The following is a 15,635-nucleotide window of genomic DNA, read 5'->3' on the forward strand; positions in this document are numbered from 1 at the left end:
TGATCTATGAACCTTTCTTTTCCAAATCCAAATCTCACTTTTCCTGTAGGCCATTGGTAAGGAGTACAAGCCAAGAAGGGTGTCCAAAGATAAAGAAAGAAAAGGTCTTGTTCAAACTGCACTGTTGATATGTGGTGTTAGTCACAAGGATTAAATACTATGGGCCGGGAAGGCACTAGTAGGTGCAAAAATTAGGTGGCATACACTGATACAACTAGTAGGTGCGGGTACAACCATAGATACTTTGTATTTAAAATTCAATCACATTTACGTGGACACATCATTATTGTTGTGTATCACATGATTGTAAGATTAGACAACCATTATGATTGATCTCACGTTGAGGGCCCAAGAGACTCTCATACTTTTAGAATACATTTACAAGCTGACGAAAAACCCAAACCCAATACACAGTGTTGGAAATTTCTTCCTCTTATCTAATATGAGATTCGCATTTATACCATAAAGTTATATTTAAGGCATATTATTGATCTTGTACCTTATGACTTAGCTTTAGAGACATGTGAACATATTTAGAGTACTGTTTGGGATAACTTCTTATTTTTTATTTTAACAAAAAACTAAAATCCGGGTCATAATTTTTGAAGTATAATATTGGTATCATAAGAGGACTTTCTACGTAAGTTTGATTAGAAATTCTACGAATAGTAACATTTTCTTGACTTTCATGATAAACTATTTGAACAAAATAAACCAAACATGTATGGAGGCTCTTATTGAGCTTAAAAAATAGTTACTTACTTCTCAAGCCTTCAAGTTTGTTGTATCATAACCCATCTTGACATCACGGGCTCTTAATAGTCCACTTCAAACATAATGGCTCCAATCCTATGGGACAAGCAATAATGTTACTTATATGGTTAATTTCACTCACCGAGATTTGGACTAAATACACCTCACCCTTGTGGGTTTGAAATTTTTATTAAAAACCTCTCTTACTTTGAGTAGGGAGGTGAATAAAATTAACTAATAAGAAGGGTAAAAGAGGTTTTTGACAAAATTTCAATGAGTTGGGTGTATCTAACACAAATATCATGAGGTGAATGAAATTAACCTTGTAGTTGCAGATCAAACTATACTTCCATTTGACACATTTTTCTCTTTAAAGTGTGAAGTGTTTTACTTAGATTAAATATAACACACTGCAAAGCTCTTCTGAACGATCAGTCCAGTTTTAAAAATGAGTCAAATTTGGCTACCCGAGCATGGACCAAGGCAGACAGTGTGTAGATTGAGCCCAGACATATGGGCTGAGTGTGGTTCTCAACTTAGAGCCCAAAGAGAAGAATGAACTGATGGGTCAATAGCACTCAATCCAAATTTAACCACCTCTGAGTAATTCTTTTTGTGTACGTGAAAATTAAATTCCCCAAAAGCATAAAAAAAACCAAAGCAAGGTCATATTGATTACATGCTCATTCTAATGGAGCTGACTAAGAACCACCCTTTGTTACTCCTTCAATGCCTTCTCAGCATCCTCCATTCCGGTCATGGTGTCGTACAATGGCTGGTTCAAAGTCTCCGGCAAGTAGAAAGCGAGTATGCCGCCGGAAATCCCACAAGCTCCAAACACTGCAAATGGCAATACCTTGCCCAAAACCACCACAAAGGGTGCCAGTATCGCCCCCATCTGCGCCGCCTGGGTGGCACACCCGAGTGCCGCATTCCTAACCACAGTCGGAAACAGCTCCGTCGTGTAAATGAACAACAAGTTATAAGTTCCGGCCATCCCAAATATTCCCAAAACTCCACATACCATTCGGACAACCTTCCACATCCCATTGCTTTTCACCAGTGTCCCCAAAAGGCAGAAAAATCCACTGAACCACAGTGTCCCAATCGCCAATGGCTTCCTCCCGAACCTGTCTAACAAAACTGCTGTCAAGGTGTAAGCTGGCATTTCAGCCACGGCATTGAGCAGCACACTGAGATAGAGGTTGGTTTCAAGGTTGACGACGTTTAGACTAAGGCCATAGTACACTACTGAGCACAAGAAGTTAATGACCACTGCTAGAAATAATCGAAACCTTGTGATAGGTGACCTAATTACATCTATGAGAGATCCTGATATTGCTTGTTTGGTGGACAATTCCTCCTTATAGCTCTCAGTATCAGTTGAATTCTCGTTGGTTTCTTCGTCCAGGCCAAGGACAACCCCATCAGGCAAGTGCTTTCCATTGGACTTGGCAATGACGCGCATGACTTCCATGGCCTCATTGATTTTCCCACGTACGAGGTACCATCTGGGGGACTCGGAGAGAAAAGGAATGACAAGTATAACGAAGAGAACGGAGGGAAGGGAGGAGGCGATGTAGAGAGAGCGCCATGACGGGAAAATATAAGCTATGCCAGAAAGCAGTGCAATGCCGGTTGAGAAGAAGTAGAACGTGGACATTCCAGCTACGCCACGCTTGGTAGGGCCGACGGGCTCGGTGGCGAGGACGAAGGCACAAAGGCCAACACCGCCAGTGCTGAAGCCGGTGAGAAGACGGAGGAGGGCGTAGGCCCAGAAGCCGGGAGATAAGGCGGTCAAGCAGCCGAAGACGGCATTCAAGATGCAGACTACAGTTAGAGATCCTTTCCTTCCTAGGAAGGAGTCTGAGAGATGACCAAAAACTCCTGCACCTGAAAACACAACACAAAAATTATGGATATGGTAGGAAAAGTTTTCAAAAATAGATATCAAAAAACACTCTTTTAGAACAGTTTTCACATCATGGGGAGATAATGAATACTTCTGTTATATTCCATTCAAAGATTAAAGAAATTTAAGTTTAGTTGGTATAATCAAGATTCAACAATGTCATGCTTCCACTAGAACCTTTTTGAATCATTTCCTTGAGTCAAATTTCAGCACTCCTAGTGCCTATCCTTATCCAATTGTACCCAACTTGTCAGAACTCCACGAGGGTCCCAATCACCAACCTATCAAATGTGAGCAGGATCCACCATGGATGAACTGTTGGTATATACATTATTACCCCATGATCATTGATCATCAACACATGGGTTGTACCAAGAAGCGTGATATGATGGAAAAGGTCATGATCCCAAGATGAAATAAAGAGAACCCATTTTGGGGATCTAGAGGCCAATACGATACCTGCAGGCCGCAATCTAACTTTCCCTTTAATTTTCTCATTCTTCCCACTTTCATGATTGCCCCCTTCATGCCTGCAATTCTAGCACATTCTTTACTGATATGGCATTTTCTTAAGAACCACACTCAGTCCGCGTGTAACGCAACTAAAACAGGTGGTCAAATTCTGAAATGGTAGGGTGATTTTCACAATCAACCCAAGATAGCAGTGCTAGTCACATGTATCACTGTCGCCAGAGTCTCTCTGGATTCATATTGGTTACAACCCACCAAAGCTATTAATATTTATTCACATGTTTATCACTCACCACCTTATCTCTTTTCCTAAAGTGATGTCATCACATTATAGAATTTTTTCTTTTTTAACGTAAATTTGAAAATTAATTAAAAGGAAAAATATTGGAAATAAATTCTGTAGCCTTCTAGAGTTAATAAAAAAATAAAAATCAAAATAAATCATTTTGTGAACTGGATATGGACAAACACTTCCCAGAAAATAACAGCCTACACAATCACAGCCACCCCTAATAAACATATAAAATTATAATATTTTGTCTCACGTTGATTTGATTTAAGGATTATTAAACGACCACTCTACCATCGTTTATACCAACTCTTTCGATTATAAATCGTCCAAAGAAGGGTAAAATCGGAACTAGATGGGTTGGTCCAAAATGCTGGGCTTTTTCCGATGATCATAGGCATGTGAAGATTAAATTAAGAGAAGATAAACTAGAAAATTAGACTCAACACGTAAGAGAGAGAATGGGAGGGCAGAGATCTTAGACAAAGAAACTGAGTCAACTCACCAATCATGCAGCCGCCGAAGAACAAGGCCTGAACCAGCCCGACCTTGTATTTGTTCTCACAAACCAGTCCCCACTCCGCCGCTGTCGAGCTCCCCGGACCGCCGCTCCATTCCCACGAACCTGGGTCCAACCCACAAACGCTGGTTGACGAGACGGAGCATCCGCGGCTGCTCACGCACGTCCACGCCGGTTCCTGATCGGCAAAGATCATGACCATGGTGTGGAAGGCCTCGAGAGCCCAAGCGAGGCTGGTGAGAACGAAGTGTCTCAGTTGCCACACCCCAAACTCGCCGCAGTGCCGCTGGAGCATGTCGTCGATGCACAGCTTCTGGGGCTCTCTGCCGCGGGTCTTCACCGCCCGGAGCAACGGCGACGCGAGGTCCTGGTCCTCATGGAACGAGGTCGTTTGGGGCATATTAGGGGGAATTATTATTATTTTTTTTCCCTTTTTTTTCTTTTTGGTGGCTGTGGAGCTTGAACGGAGTTCATATAGGGGGGAATTTCCATGGGGATATGCTTCTTGAGGAGGGCCACTAGAGTCACCCACTCAAAGCTTTCCTTTTTGACCCTCGTCAGGGTTGTTAACACGTGTATTCCCATTTTGAACAAATTAGCCTTGATTACTTTTCACGTATCTATTTATAAAATAATAAATAATAATTTTTATTGTCGAATCTTTTTTATTATACAATTTTAATTTTTTTTAAATTAAAACATTTTATTGTTAACTCCTTAATACAATAAAATTAATGAAAATTTAAAATGTTTATTTTAATTGATTTATGAGATTCACTTTTAATGAATTTCCTTTAAAATTTGTCTTCATTTTTAATTATTTAATATGATAAAATTAGTATACTAAATAATCTTTATTCAACTAACTCATAAGAATTATTATTTTGATATTATTTATTTTTGAATTTTTGTATCATCATCTATATATCATAATCATTATTTTTATTTGTTTTTAATTTCTTAATATTGTAGAATTCATATTCTAAAATTCTATTTTATTGATTTATAAGAATTACTTTTTCATTAAAATGTTCCAAATTTTTTTATTTTGTATAGTTATAAAAAAAAAGGAAGAAAAATTTGAAAGTTAGAATATAACACTCTTTTATTTATGTTATTAAAAAAACCAATTAACTACCAATAAGGTCAAGCTAATATTTAACATTGCACTTATTCATATTCATACGGGGAATGAGGCTTAACCGTTCCCACACAACATGTACATCTCAAAGTCATTTTTCATTCTTAAAGAACAAAATTATAACATACCTAGTCACCCCTCTCTTACCACGCGACCCCTTACAACTCGAACACATGATATAAATTTGTTCCCACTTGTCACGCTAGAAGAAGTTTCAATGTAGACATATTAACAACATAATATAAAGATTAAATAATTATTATTAGGTATGTAAGAATATTGTTTCCTAAGAAAAATTATTGTTGAAATTGGCATTGAGATAAGTGTGCAAACTCGAATATGATTAGATATTGTTATAAGTTTAAGGATGAGTCATGGTTTTAGGATACGCGAATTGTATGGGTCAGACTCTATTGTATACCTTCAAATGATTAATCCTTATATTGATTATAATAATTGATATTAGAGTTTAAGTTGAAGATTCCAGATAAGATGATTAAATATTTGATTATAATATTTGGTATCAAAGCATAAATTAAAAACTTTTAGAAGATCAACGAGAATAAAACATATTTATAAAAAAGTAATAACTTTACCGAAACTATTCCATCACATCAAAAGATCCATCAATTATTTTAGGTAGTTATCCATAGTCACCTATTAGAAACTCTTCACTAGAAGTTGGGAGAGTCATTGTGGACAAATTGTTTAAGATAGACAAATTGAAGTTGGTCTTCTTAGGATCCAAAAGAAGAAAAAGAGTAAAGAAAAAGACAAATTAAACTGCTAAGTCCTAAAATTAAGATGGGGCCAGACACTTTTATGTACTAGAGTTTGAGTCAAACCAATCCCTTATGACCCAAAAACCTTACACGCAATGGTCAAAGTGTGAGTACTTAGTACATATCTATGTGTCACACAGATATTATTATTGTTCCTCTTTCTTGGATTTTATTCATCGAATTATGCTTATACTCTTGACATCTAGGTGTATTTTTTTTCTTATATTTATATGATCCATTTGAATAAATATGCAAATCATTTCTTAAAACTAGGTTACTTGTGTCTTGCCTTAAAAAATTTCACTTATTTGCTATTACAAAGTTTTAATAAAATTTAATAAACAAATAATCAAAGTTATGTACATGTGGAGACATATACCTATACAAATCGAAGTTCATTAACTAATCAAGATTTTAAGATTATAAAAAAAAATATTTTTATATCTTTCTTCTTTAAACTTTAATTTTTAAGAATATTTAGTCACATAACCTAGGACTTGTTTGACATGTGTTTCACTAGAAGTCTTTATCACTTTATAGCGAGTCACTAAGAGATCTATATTAATATAGATAATCATCTATATAAGTTCCCACAATGAAATAAATTCTCATATTTTATAACTATTTTACAATTCTTATAAAAAATATTTCAATTTATCAAAAATAGTTTTTAATTGTTTTTTCCTCAAAAAAAAAAGTTTAAATTTTATTTTATTTACACATTTAGTGATTGAAAATACCTATTAGTGAAAATAAAATGAAACTATACATAAAAACTATACAAAATAAACTATTCAAATAAAAATAAGATGAATTAAATAAAAGATTCAAAGCATATACAACAAATCATTGTGCTAAAAAAAAATGAAAGTAAATGAATAAAAAAAACAAACCGAATAAAGAATTAGTATAGAAAGAAAATTATATTTACAAAACAGGAATGAAAAGAAATAAATAGAAGGAAAAAAGTACCCTATGCAGTCAAGCCTCCTACAATAATAACTCTTCACAGATGAATGTAAAAAAAATAAAGGTCAAATTTCAACACTCTTTTACTAAAAAAATACAAAGGCCAAAATAGGAGAGAAACTAAAAAAAGAAAAAAAAAAGAAAGAGCTGCAAGTGAGCAAGTTGTCTTTTCCCCCCGGCCCTAACTACCAATGGCCGTCCTCCATCTTCTCTACCATGGCAGCCTCCAACCACGACGGCACGACCTCACTGCCGTGTTCTTCATCATGGGAATTTTTTTTGGGCTTGAGATATATGTTTTGGGCCTTCCTTTGGTAGGATTATGACATGGGTATTGGTAATGATTTAGATTTATTTTAGTTTGGATTGTGGCATTTGAATTTTATTTATTAGGGCTTTAACTCCCTATTTTATTTGAAGTGTAAAACTTTAGATGGATTTGGGCCTGTTTGCATTTTGGGTTTTGCATGTTATATTGGGCTTGGGATTTGATTGTGATTTGAGTTGGGCTTGTTTACTGATATTGAGCTTGAGCCTTATTGCTTTGGATTACTGCTTGGTATTAGGCTTCAGTTATTGCTTTGGGCTTCGGTTTATTTTGTTTTGATTTGGGCTTTTGAACTTTTCATGGGTATTATTGTGTTGACTGAGAGCCAAGCAAGCTGAAGCCTACAAAATAAAAAAACCCTAGGGCTCACAAAAAGGGTGGGGTCTTTGTATTTTATGAGAGGACTGAGAGTTTTTGTATGTTATTAGAGCTTCATCTTGGAAGCTTTTGAGAGCCATTAATGTTGGGGATTACATTGAAAAGGGTACACTTGTTCCTCCTCTCTCTTTATTTTATTTTATTGTTTGTTGTACATATTTGTTTTATTTTCTTAAATGTTTTGTAAATACATTATTATTTTGATGTTTTTTCTGTTTTATTGGTTGATGAAAAAGGCCAAATAATTGAATAGGAGTTATCATTTATTGAATGGGAACATTTACTTACATTAGTTTTATTGTTGTAAAGATCCATTTGAACCATAATCTAATTGTAAAGTTTGAAAACTCGGGTTGGAGGTCTTAGAATATTGGAATTCTCATCTTAGTTAGAGCTTGAGGAGAGTGGATATAAACCATATTGTGCAAACTATTATAAAATCTTGCATTTGCAATTTCTCTATCTCTTCCCTTTTTATATTTGATTCCTCATAAAATTTAAAGTCTCTTATATTCTTCATCCTTAAATTTATAAAAAGAGACCAACACCCAATTTACTCCCTCTTCCTTCTCCCTTAGGTACCTTACGATGATCTTCTTCCCTTGGGCGATTACCTTATATTGTTGAGCATGTAACTTAACAATTGGTATTAGAGTTTGATGGAGAGTTTAACACCTTAGCCAAATAACTAATTAACCTAACTCACTACCTATGGAAGGTTTTTCAATTTCTAGACCTCTATTTTTTTTTTCGAAAATGATTATGGGTATTGGAGAACAACAATGACTTAGTTTTTAGAATTTATTGATTATGATTTATGAGAAGTCATCCAAAATTAATGGTTTTAATACTCCAATCAAAATTGAAAAAATGCAAGTCGTGAGTGGAATGTGTAAGAAAAGATAATAAAATGCAGAATTAAATGCTAAAACTATATGTTATTTACATTGTTCAATAAATAGAAATGAGTATAATAGGATCTCTTTATTTGAATTGACCAATTAAAGACATATGAAGACTTTTAGAAATAACTTATAAAGACACTAACCAAGTTAAAAAATCTAAAATCAACATTCTTGTGCATAACTATGAATTGTCCTCTACGAAGGATTTTAAATTTATTAATGAAATGTTAATTGGGTTCATGGAGAGCACGAATAAACTTTAAGCTTTGGGAGAGACTTAAAAAGTTGAAAAGTTCAAGAAAATTTTAAGGTCTCTATTAAAGAAATGAGAAGCGAAGGTCACGACAATTTAAATAATAAAAGATCTCACCATGCTCCCACTTGGAAAATTCATCGGGTCACTTTTAACTCATGAAATAAATATGAATATAAGTATCAATAGGCTGAATAGAAGAATAAAAATGATGTTACATTCAAAAAGTTCAATCATTGAAGATGAAGAGCAAGAAAGTGAAGATAAAGACTTTTATCTCATCATAGAAAAATTCATAAAGCATTTCAAGTTTGAAAAGATAAAGGGGAAAAGACTTTATTAAAAAAAAAAAAAAACCCTAAGTACTAGACAACATTGAATGCGAATGATAAAGACTTCATGTAAGGAGAGTGCAGAAATGGTTTGTTAACATGTGTTAAGAAAACAATCTTATATTACTCACTATTATCATATTAGAATAATATTAATATTGCTATGATTATATTTTAGACAAATGATACAATTTTGTTTATTTGGTTTGTTTTATTAAACTTCTTGGACCTTAGTAAATATAAATATATTTCCAAGATATATTTAGAATGGAAATAAAAATTAGGATAAAATGATCCATCAACCTTCATCTTTTTAGACTGATTTAGCACCACCTTTTCATAAAATCCCAATTTTGAAAATTTTTAATTATTTAATTAAATATAAAGTTAATTAGATGATTAATTGTCAATTTGGACCCTAAAATTCTACAGGGCAAAATTTAGCCCTGAGATCTTGGATTGCTTGGAATTTGCATCATGGCAAGTGCTCTTGCCACCCTAACCGGAACATAAATATTGCACCCTTTGATGCTATATTACCATTCTTGGAAAACTAGAGATTTTGATAACTAACAATTGCGGAAATGATGTTAAACATGATAAGATGATATTATAAGATATGTCATATATCAATAAACTTCATTAAAAGATGAGTACGGATCTTATAATATTAAAGGAAAATATACATGACCCACATTATTAATCTTATTTTTATATGACATATAGGATAGAGCATGATACAGAATCATCTCTCCGCTCATATTGGCACAGGGTCAATGAGAATCGAAGCAATGAGATCTTTCATCAATTTTCCAACATGTGTGTACTGATCTTCGTCCTTATGACAAATATCAATCACACGGCTGAAATTAAGAACACGTGTAAGAAGAGGCATGGGCACTTGTGTAGGTTTGAGGCACTCCTCATTCATATCCTTCCATCCGTTCACTACTTGCTTATTCAACTCAGCATATGCTTCTTGCTTACAAACCCCATGTTGCTTCATGTAGCATTCAACTGCTGATGCAACATGCCCTCTTTTTTGCTCAAACTGCACAAAAAAAGAAAAAAAGAAAATCAAGGATACATAGAGCTAGTACAACACACCATGAAGCAGCATAAATGATGTAATACCTCATGGGAAACTATGTCATCCATGAGCCTGCAAATGACAGATGAAGCTCTAACCATCTTAGGGTCGCTGAAAACCCAATCGAAGGCCTCCTTTGTTGCTATATCTCCCATGCCAACAAAAGATGTGGTTATGAGCATAGAGTAACCACTGCTTACTAGTGCGTTACTCATATACTCATCCAATGTTGGTGTATATTCTTGGTTCAACCATTTGGCTTCAACAAAGTAGGAGTGGATTTGCCTTTTCATCGCTGAGTTTACATAATATTGCAAATAGATTAATTATCCTACTAGCTTACAATATGTTTTGGGAGACAGAAAAAATAATTTATGAAAGAGTTAAGGATCTAGAAGAAGGGTCATTGGAGGCAAACCGCTGCTTTTGCATATTGAACACGGTACAAGTTTCCTTCCTTGGCCATCTCTTGCTCCATTTCTTCATAAACATCCAAGAGAGCCTGATAACAAGGCTTCATATAATCTGGGAGTTGATCTACGCTGCTGGCATCCCATCTGAAAGTGAAGCAACAGATATCCTTGGAACTTTTTGAAATTTGACTAGTAATTTGGAAATTAAGCCAACAATTTTGATGGGCATGCATGTATCAAACCTTTCAATTGCTTCTGTAAAGAGTTTGAGTTCTTCGAATGTACCATATGCATCATATATATCATCTATGGTGGATGTCATGGCTAATACTTTGATTAAGATCCTTCTAGCAAGGGAATATTGGGGTTCTAAGTACACTCCCAATATCCACAAGTAGCCCTCCACTAATCTGTCCCGTGCAAAAGGCATCTTTTTGGCAAAATTCAAACCTTTCCACCACCTTAAAGATATATCAACAGATTATCAGAGTGAAGAAAATTGCCAAATATGTAGCTTTCTGAATATTGTTGGTTCCGCAACGACTTACCTAGTGACCTCACTTAGCTCTTTCCTGTGGAGTGACTGCAATAGATTGAAATCTAACTTTGAGAGCTTGAGTAATGTTTTATTATGCGGACCATCTTCTTGGTAGACGGAAATGTAATGTCTTGCCTCCACCCTTGTTAAGCACTTGCGAATAGGCCTCTTTAGTGCACGAGTCACTTGTGCTGCAAGGGGATGAGTTGAATCGGTTGCCATGGACTGAAGGTGAGTAGTGCAGAAAGCCAGAGCTTCCTCTAGTATGTCTTCTCCATGCACCATTAAATGTGTAGCTTCGTATAAAGCTAGCAAGCCTGGTAAGTCACCACTCAATGATTCCTTGAAGTTGCCTTCGCCGTCTTTGAACTTATTGAATACATCTGTTTATCAGCGAAGTTGACCATTCAATCGATGATATGTAATTGCAGATGACATATATATGTTTAGACAACAATGGGTCATGGGATTTTACCAGGTGGAATATGGTAACCTTCTTGTCTCAGAAGTCGGAAACGAAGAGAAGCATTGGTCAGGTCATCATTATCATCATCATCCAGATTATAGGTTTGATACATGTCCTCTAATGCTTCTTTGATCTCCCTTTCAAACTGGTATGCCAATCCCAAGCGTTGGATGGAATCTATGAAGTTCAGCAGTTGTGAAGACTTCCTGGCAGTAGCTTTTAGCTCGTTTCTCAGTTCATCTTTCAGTTCTTCAATTTGTTGCACTTTACGAGCATGGGTTACCTGCACCAGCAAATTGTATGAACAAATCGTATGTTAGAAATGTTAGACTGAGTGAATGACATACGTCGAGCTGAAATTAACTTTAAGAAAATGGTTGTCCAATATTAGACCAAATTTTCCGGATGGTCGCCACATATTTACTTTTCTAATTTGTTCAGCCCGAAAAGAAAAAAGGTTGTTTGTGAGGGAGGGTATTGGGAACATGATTAATATTATGTGAGAAAATCGGTGGGTTGTTTAATATGGAATCAAAGCCTACTTTATGTATATTTCCCTATAGGAGGATGTTTATTTTCTCACTTTCCATGTTAAGCTTTTAGAAAAAAAAAAAAAAAAAAGAATTGTTTTTTCTCTTGAAGACTCTTATTTTTTGAGTTTTATTTAGTTGTTATTAAGGTTTAAAACATCGGTAAACATAAATGTATCAGTACTTGAATTTTAACTGATATATCGAAAATATTGAAGAAATATTGATGAATATTTTGATAAAAATATCTATCGAATAGAAATGGTTCAAAATTCATGTAAATGCTTCAAAAACTTTTAAAAAATGATAAATTAAAGAAGAATATATATTAAAGTTATTTTATAAGTGTAATTGATGTAAGTATGATTAAAGATAATATTTATCAAATATTTATAAAAAATTAGCTTAAATTAATTTATTAATTTATTTTAAAAAATTTAAAATACTTTTATTAAAATATGTTTTATTACATTTTAAATAAAAAATTAAACTAACTTATATAAAATATTTTATTTGAGATTTAATTTTTGACATTTTATTACAAATTTGTGGTGACAACTTTTTATTAATATTAATTTATTTAAATAATTAAATTTATCAATAATTTATCTTATCAAATTAATTTTAATTTATAAAATATTAGAACTTCATTAATTTTTTTTTATATTGTAGCAATTTTTGAGTAAAATTACATTTTTAATATTTTAAAATAAAATTATTTGAAATTAAATAAAATTACAATGATAAATATAAAAAAATTTAGGAGTGAAGTGGTAGTAATTTTAAAAAAAATGGGATTAATGAGATAAATATGAAAAGTAGTGAAAATAAAAGGATAATATAAATTTAAAATGAAAGATAAATTAAAAATGAATAATTAAAAAAATCATAAAAATCATTAAAAAAAAAAAAAGAAAGAAAGAAAACAACGGGTGTTTTTTGAAAAGTCACCCAAAAAATTGACTTTTCATAAAAATCGTTGATTTTTTCAGAAGATCGGCGAGAAGATTTTTGGAGGAAAAATTCTCCTCCGTGTGCGTGTGCTCCCCTATTTTTTAGGATTTTTTTATTGATATTTCCGAGTTTTTGGCATATCACTCCTTGCCCTACACCAAAACATTTGAAGCAAGTAAGAAGATTGTTTTTAAAAATAATTTTTTATTTCAACAGTCAAAAATAGTGTTTTAAACTTTTAAGACTATTTTTCAGACTAGATTAATTTTTTATAATAAACTGATAAGTGTTTTCTAAGTAATAAAAAAATCATGATAAACAATTGAAAATACAACAAAAAGCGCATAGTATTTTGATACAAAAAATAAAAAAATAAATTTGAATTTTCAAGATGCATAATATTAAGAACAACCATGTTTTCTGATAACTATCTTTTAAAAACAGTCATAAATAACCTCTAACTTATGACCGAAAATAACATGTTTTTGCTTCCATGAATTATGAAAGCACATTTACCGGATCATCAGAAGTATAGGTGAGGAAACGATCACCCCAAAAGCAAGGACGAAAATTTGCACTGCGGCGAGCCACCTCATGATTAAGCCTTTGGGTTGGACTAGGAGCTGTAACTGAGAGTGGAAGAGACATATTTTGGTTGGAGAAGAAACCCTGAAAGAAAGTGTTGTAGTTGTTTGTGTAGGTATTTGAGTCTGGGAGTGGGGTATTTAAAGGAAGGACCCTGGCCTGTTTTGGTTCACTGACTTTTGAAGATGGCTTAGGAGCAGACGCAACATGAGTATCTTCTGTTCTAAATTTTTAACGTGGTGGATTTGTTGTTAGGCTTACGCACAATCTGGCCCTACACTAGCCCCAAGAAATAAAAGAAAAGGACGAGAGAAGAAAAATATAAAAGAAGGAAAGAAAAATCGTGAACCGACTATGAAAAGCTTACAAATTCGAAAATAAAAACAATAATAAATAAATAAAAAGATAAAAAACGACCATTTCTAAAATATTATCCTCAATTTTTTATCAGTGTATTTTTTTTTTTTGTAATTCTTAAAATTATTAAATATTATTTAAAAGATAAGGTGATGTTTGATAAAACTGAAAATTAAATATTAAAAAAATTTAATAATAAAAAGAATTGAGGTTTAAAATGATTCATTTATTTCTACAAATTTACCCTTATATTTATTATATCCTTTAAAAATTTAAATATTACATATAATATCTCATGAAGATAAAAATAGCAATGAAATAGTTAAATTTTCATTAAATAATAGAGTTTGGAATAATATATTTAAAACTATAAAAAATATAATATCTGTAACACCCCAAATTTTAATCTAGGGGCAAAATAGTAATTTATAAAGTAATTAAGTAATTAATTAAATTCATTAAGAGTGAAAGAGTCCTTTTATAATTAAAAATCCTATGTATAAATTGAACTTTTCCTCTTATCTTCTTCATTCAAAAAACCCTATTAGAAGTAGAGAATTAGAGATCGTAGGGCTCAAGGGTTAGAGATTCAGAATTGAAGTTATGGTTTTTTCTAGATAAGATTCTAACCTAAATTAATATATTATATTCGTTAATTAATTCTGAATACGCTAATTATTCTTTGAATTTTTTTAAAAATTTAGATTAAAGTTAGTTTTTTTTTTAATTCGTTTTAATATCAAAATATTTGAAAATTTAGGATTATTGGTGGTTTTATTGTTAGAAATGGGGAAATTTTAAGTTTTTTTTTTTTAAAATGATTCTTTGGAAGATTTTGATTTAGGCCAGTGTTAATTTATTTAAAACTTTTAGGTTAAAATATTGAAATTAGGAATATAGATCGTTCTATTGAAAATAGGGAAAATCAAAATTTTTTAGATGAATAGATTTAAGAAATGAAATTTTAATAAATAAATAAATGAGTAAATAAATATATTTTTATACGTGGCTTAAGGATTAGAAAATATTAGAGAAAAAGAAAGAAAGAAAGAAAGAGAAGATGTGTGTACCGGAGGAAGTATTTTTTTAAAAAAAAAATAGAAAAAAAAAGAAGAAAGAAGAATGCGTACTCGTGGAAGATGAAGAATAGTGAAAAGAAAAAAAATATATTATAAAATTGTTTAAGTATGTGAAATTAAACAATTTGTGAAATTATTATATATTTTCTAAAGGAAAATATATAATTTGTGAAATTAAACAATTTGTGAAATTATTATATATTATATATTTTTAAATATAATTTTCAACTTGAGGAGTTGAAAGTCCAAGTGCATTTAATTTGTGAAATTAAAGGTTGATAAAATCAATCTCTACATCAAGAGATTGGCTAGGTGGGAATCAACATTTGTACGTTTTTGATACTCCTAGATATGCATGCATGTGGAATATTTGTGCTCTGAAATGCCCATCAAACTTTCTATGTGGAAAGATTTTTTTTGTGATTTGGGGCCGAGTTGTATAGGGATTTTTGGGGAAAAAAAATTAAATTTTTTATTTATTAAAATATGATATTTTTGAAATATTTCTAAATTTATGACAACTTCAAAATTAAACTGAAATTGTCTTTTTACAAAACAATTTTCAATCGATTTTTTTTAAAGTAAGATAA

At 32.4% G+C, this 15,635-nt stretch overlaps 2 protein-coding genes across 3 annotated transcripts; both read right to left on the reverse strand.

Annotated features, from left to right (window-relative positions):
- Nucleotides 1–1,314: 1,314 nt before the first annotated feature.
- On the reverse strand, nucleotides 1,315–4,431 carry LOC117909596 (organic cation/carnitine transporter 4). The gene is made up of 2 exons (XM_034823664.1): nucleotides 3,931–4,431; nucleotides 1,315–2,646 (listed from the first exon to the last, which is right to left on the reverse strand). The coding sequence occupies exons 1-2, from the start codon at nucleotides 4,343–4,345 to the stop codon at nucleotides 1,472–1,474; spliced, it is 1,590 nt and encodes a 529-aa protein (XP_034679555.1). The 5' UTR covers nucleotides 4,346–4,431; the 3' UTR covers nucleotides 1,315–1,471.
- Nucleotides 4,432–9,658: 5,227 nt separating this feature from the next.
- Nucleotides 9,659–13,703, reverse strand: LOC117908721 ((-)-germacrene D synthase-like). Of its 2 annotated transcripts, none has more exons than XM_034822405.1 (7): nucleotides 13,541–13,703; nucleotides 11,550–11,823; nucleotides 11,085–11,457; nucleotides 10,779–10,997; nucleotides 10,547–10,680; nucleotides 10,168–10,421; nucleotides 9,659–10,084 (listed from the first exon to the last, which is right to left on the reverse strand). In XM_034822405.1, exons 1-7 carry the CDS (start codon nucleotides 13,670–13,672, stop codon nucleotides 9,791–9,793), a joined length of 1,680 nt encoding a protein of 559 aa, XP_034678296.1. In that variant the 5' UTR covers nucleotides 13,673–13,703; the 3' UTR covers nucleotides 9,659–9,790. The 2 variants fall into 2 exon arrangements, with proteins under 2 accessions (XP_034678296.1, XP_034678297.1); XM_034822406.1 differs by having other exon boundaries at nucleotides 10,168–10,416; nucleotides 10,542–10,680.
- Between the last annotated feature and the right edge of the window lie 1,932 nt (nucleotides 13,704–15,635).

Source organism: Vitis riparia, chromosome 19, assembly GCF_004353265.1.
Source record: "Vitis riparia cultivar Riparia Gloire de Montpellier isolate 1030 chromosome 19, EGFV_Vit.rip_1.0, whole genome shotgun sequence".
Taxonomy (NCBI): Eukaryota; Viridiplantae; Streptophyta; class Magnoliopsida; order Vitales; family Vitaceae; genus Vitis; species Vitis riparia.

Bases quoted from the DNA above. Each gene is read 5' to 3' on its own strand.
- LOC117909596 (XM_034823664.1), bottom strand. From the start codon at position 4,345: ATGCCCCAAACGACCTCGTTCCATGAGGACCAGGACCTCGCGTCGCCG. The intron at 2,647-3,930 runs GTGAGTTGACTC...TTGTGTTTTCAG, and splicing joins CTTCGGCGGCTGCATGATTG to GTGCAGGAGTTTTTGGTCAT.
- LOC117908721 (XM_034822405.1), bottom strand. From the start codon at position 13,672: ATGTCTCTTCCACTCTCAGTTACAGCTCCTAGTCCAACCCAAAGGCTT. The intron at 11,824-13,540 runs GTAAATGTGCTT...TTGCTGGTGCAG, and splicing joins CCTATACTTCTGATGATCCG to GTAACCCATGCTCGTAAAGT. The intron at 10,422-10,546 runs CAGCGGTTTGCC...ATTATGTAAACT, and splicing joins CCGTGTTCAATATGCAAAAG to CAGCGATGAAAAGGCAAATC.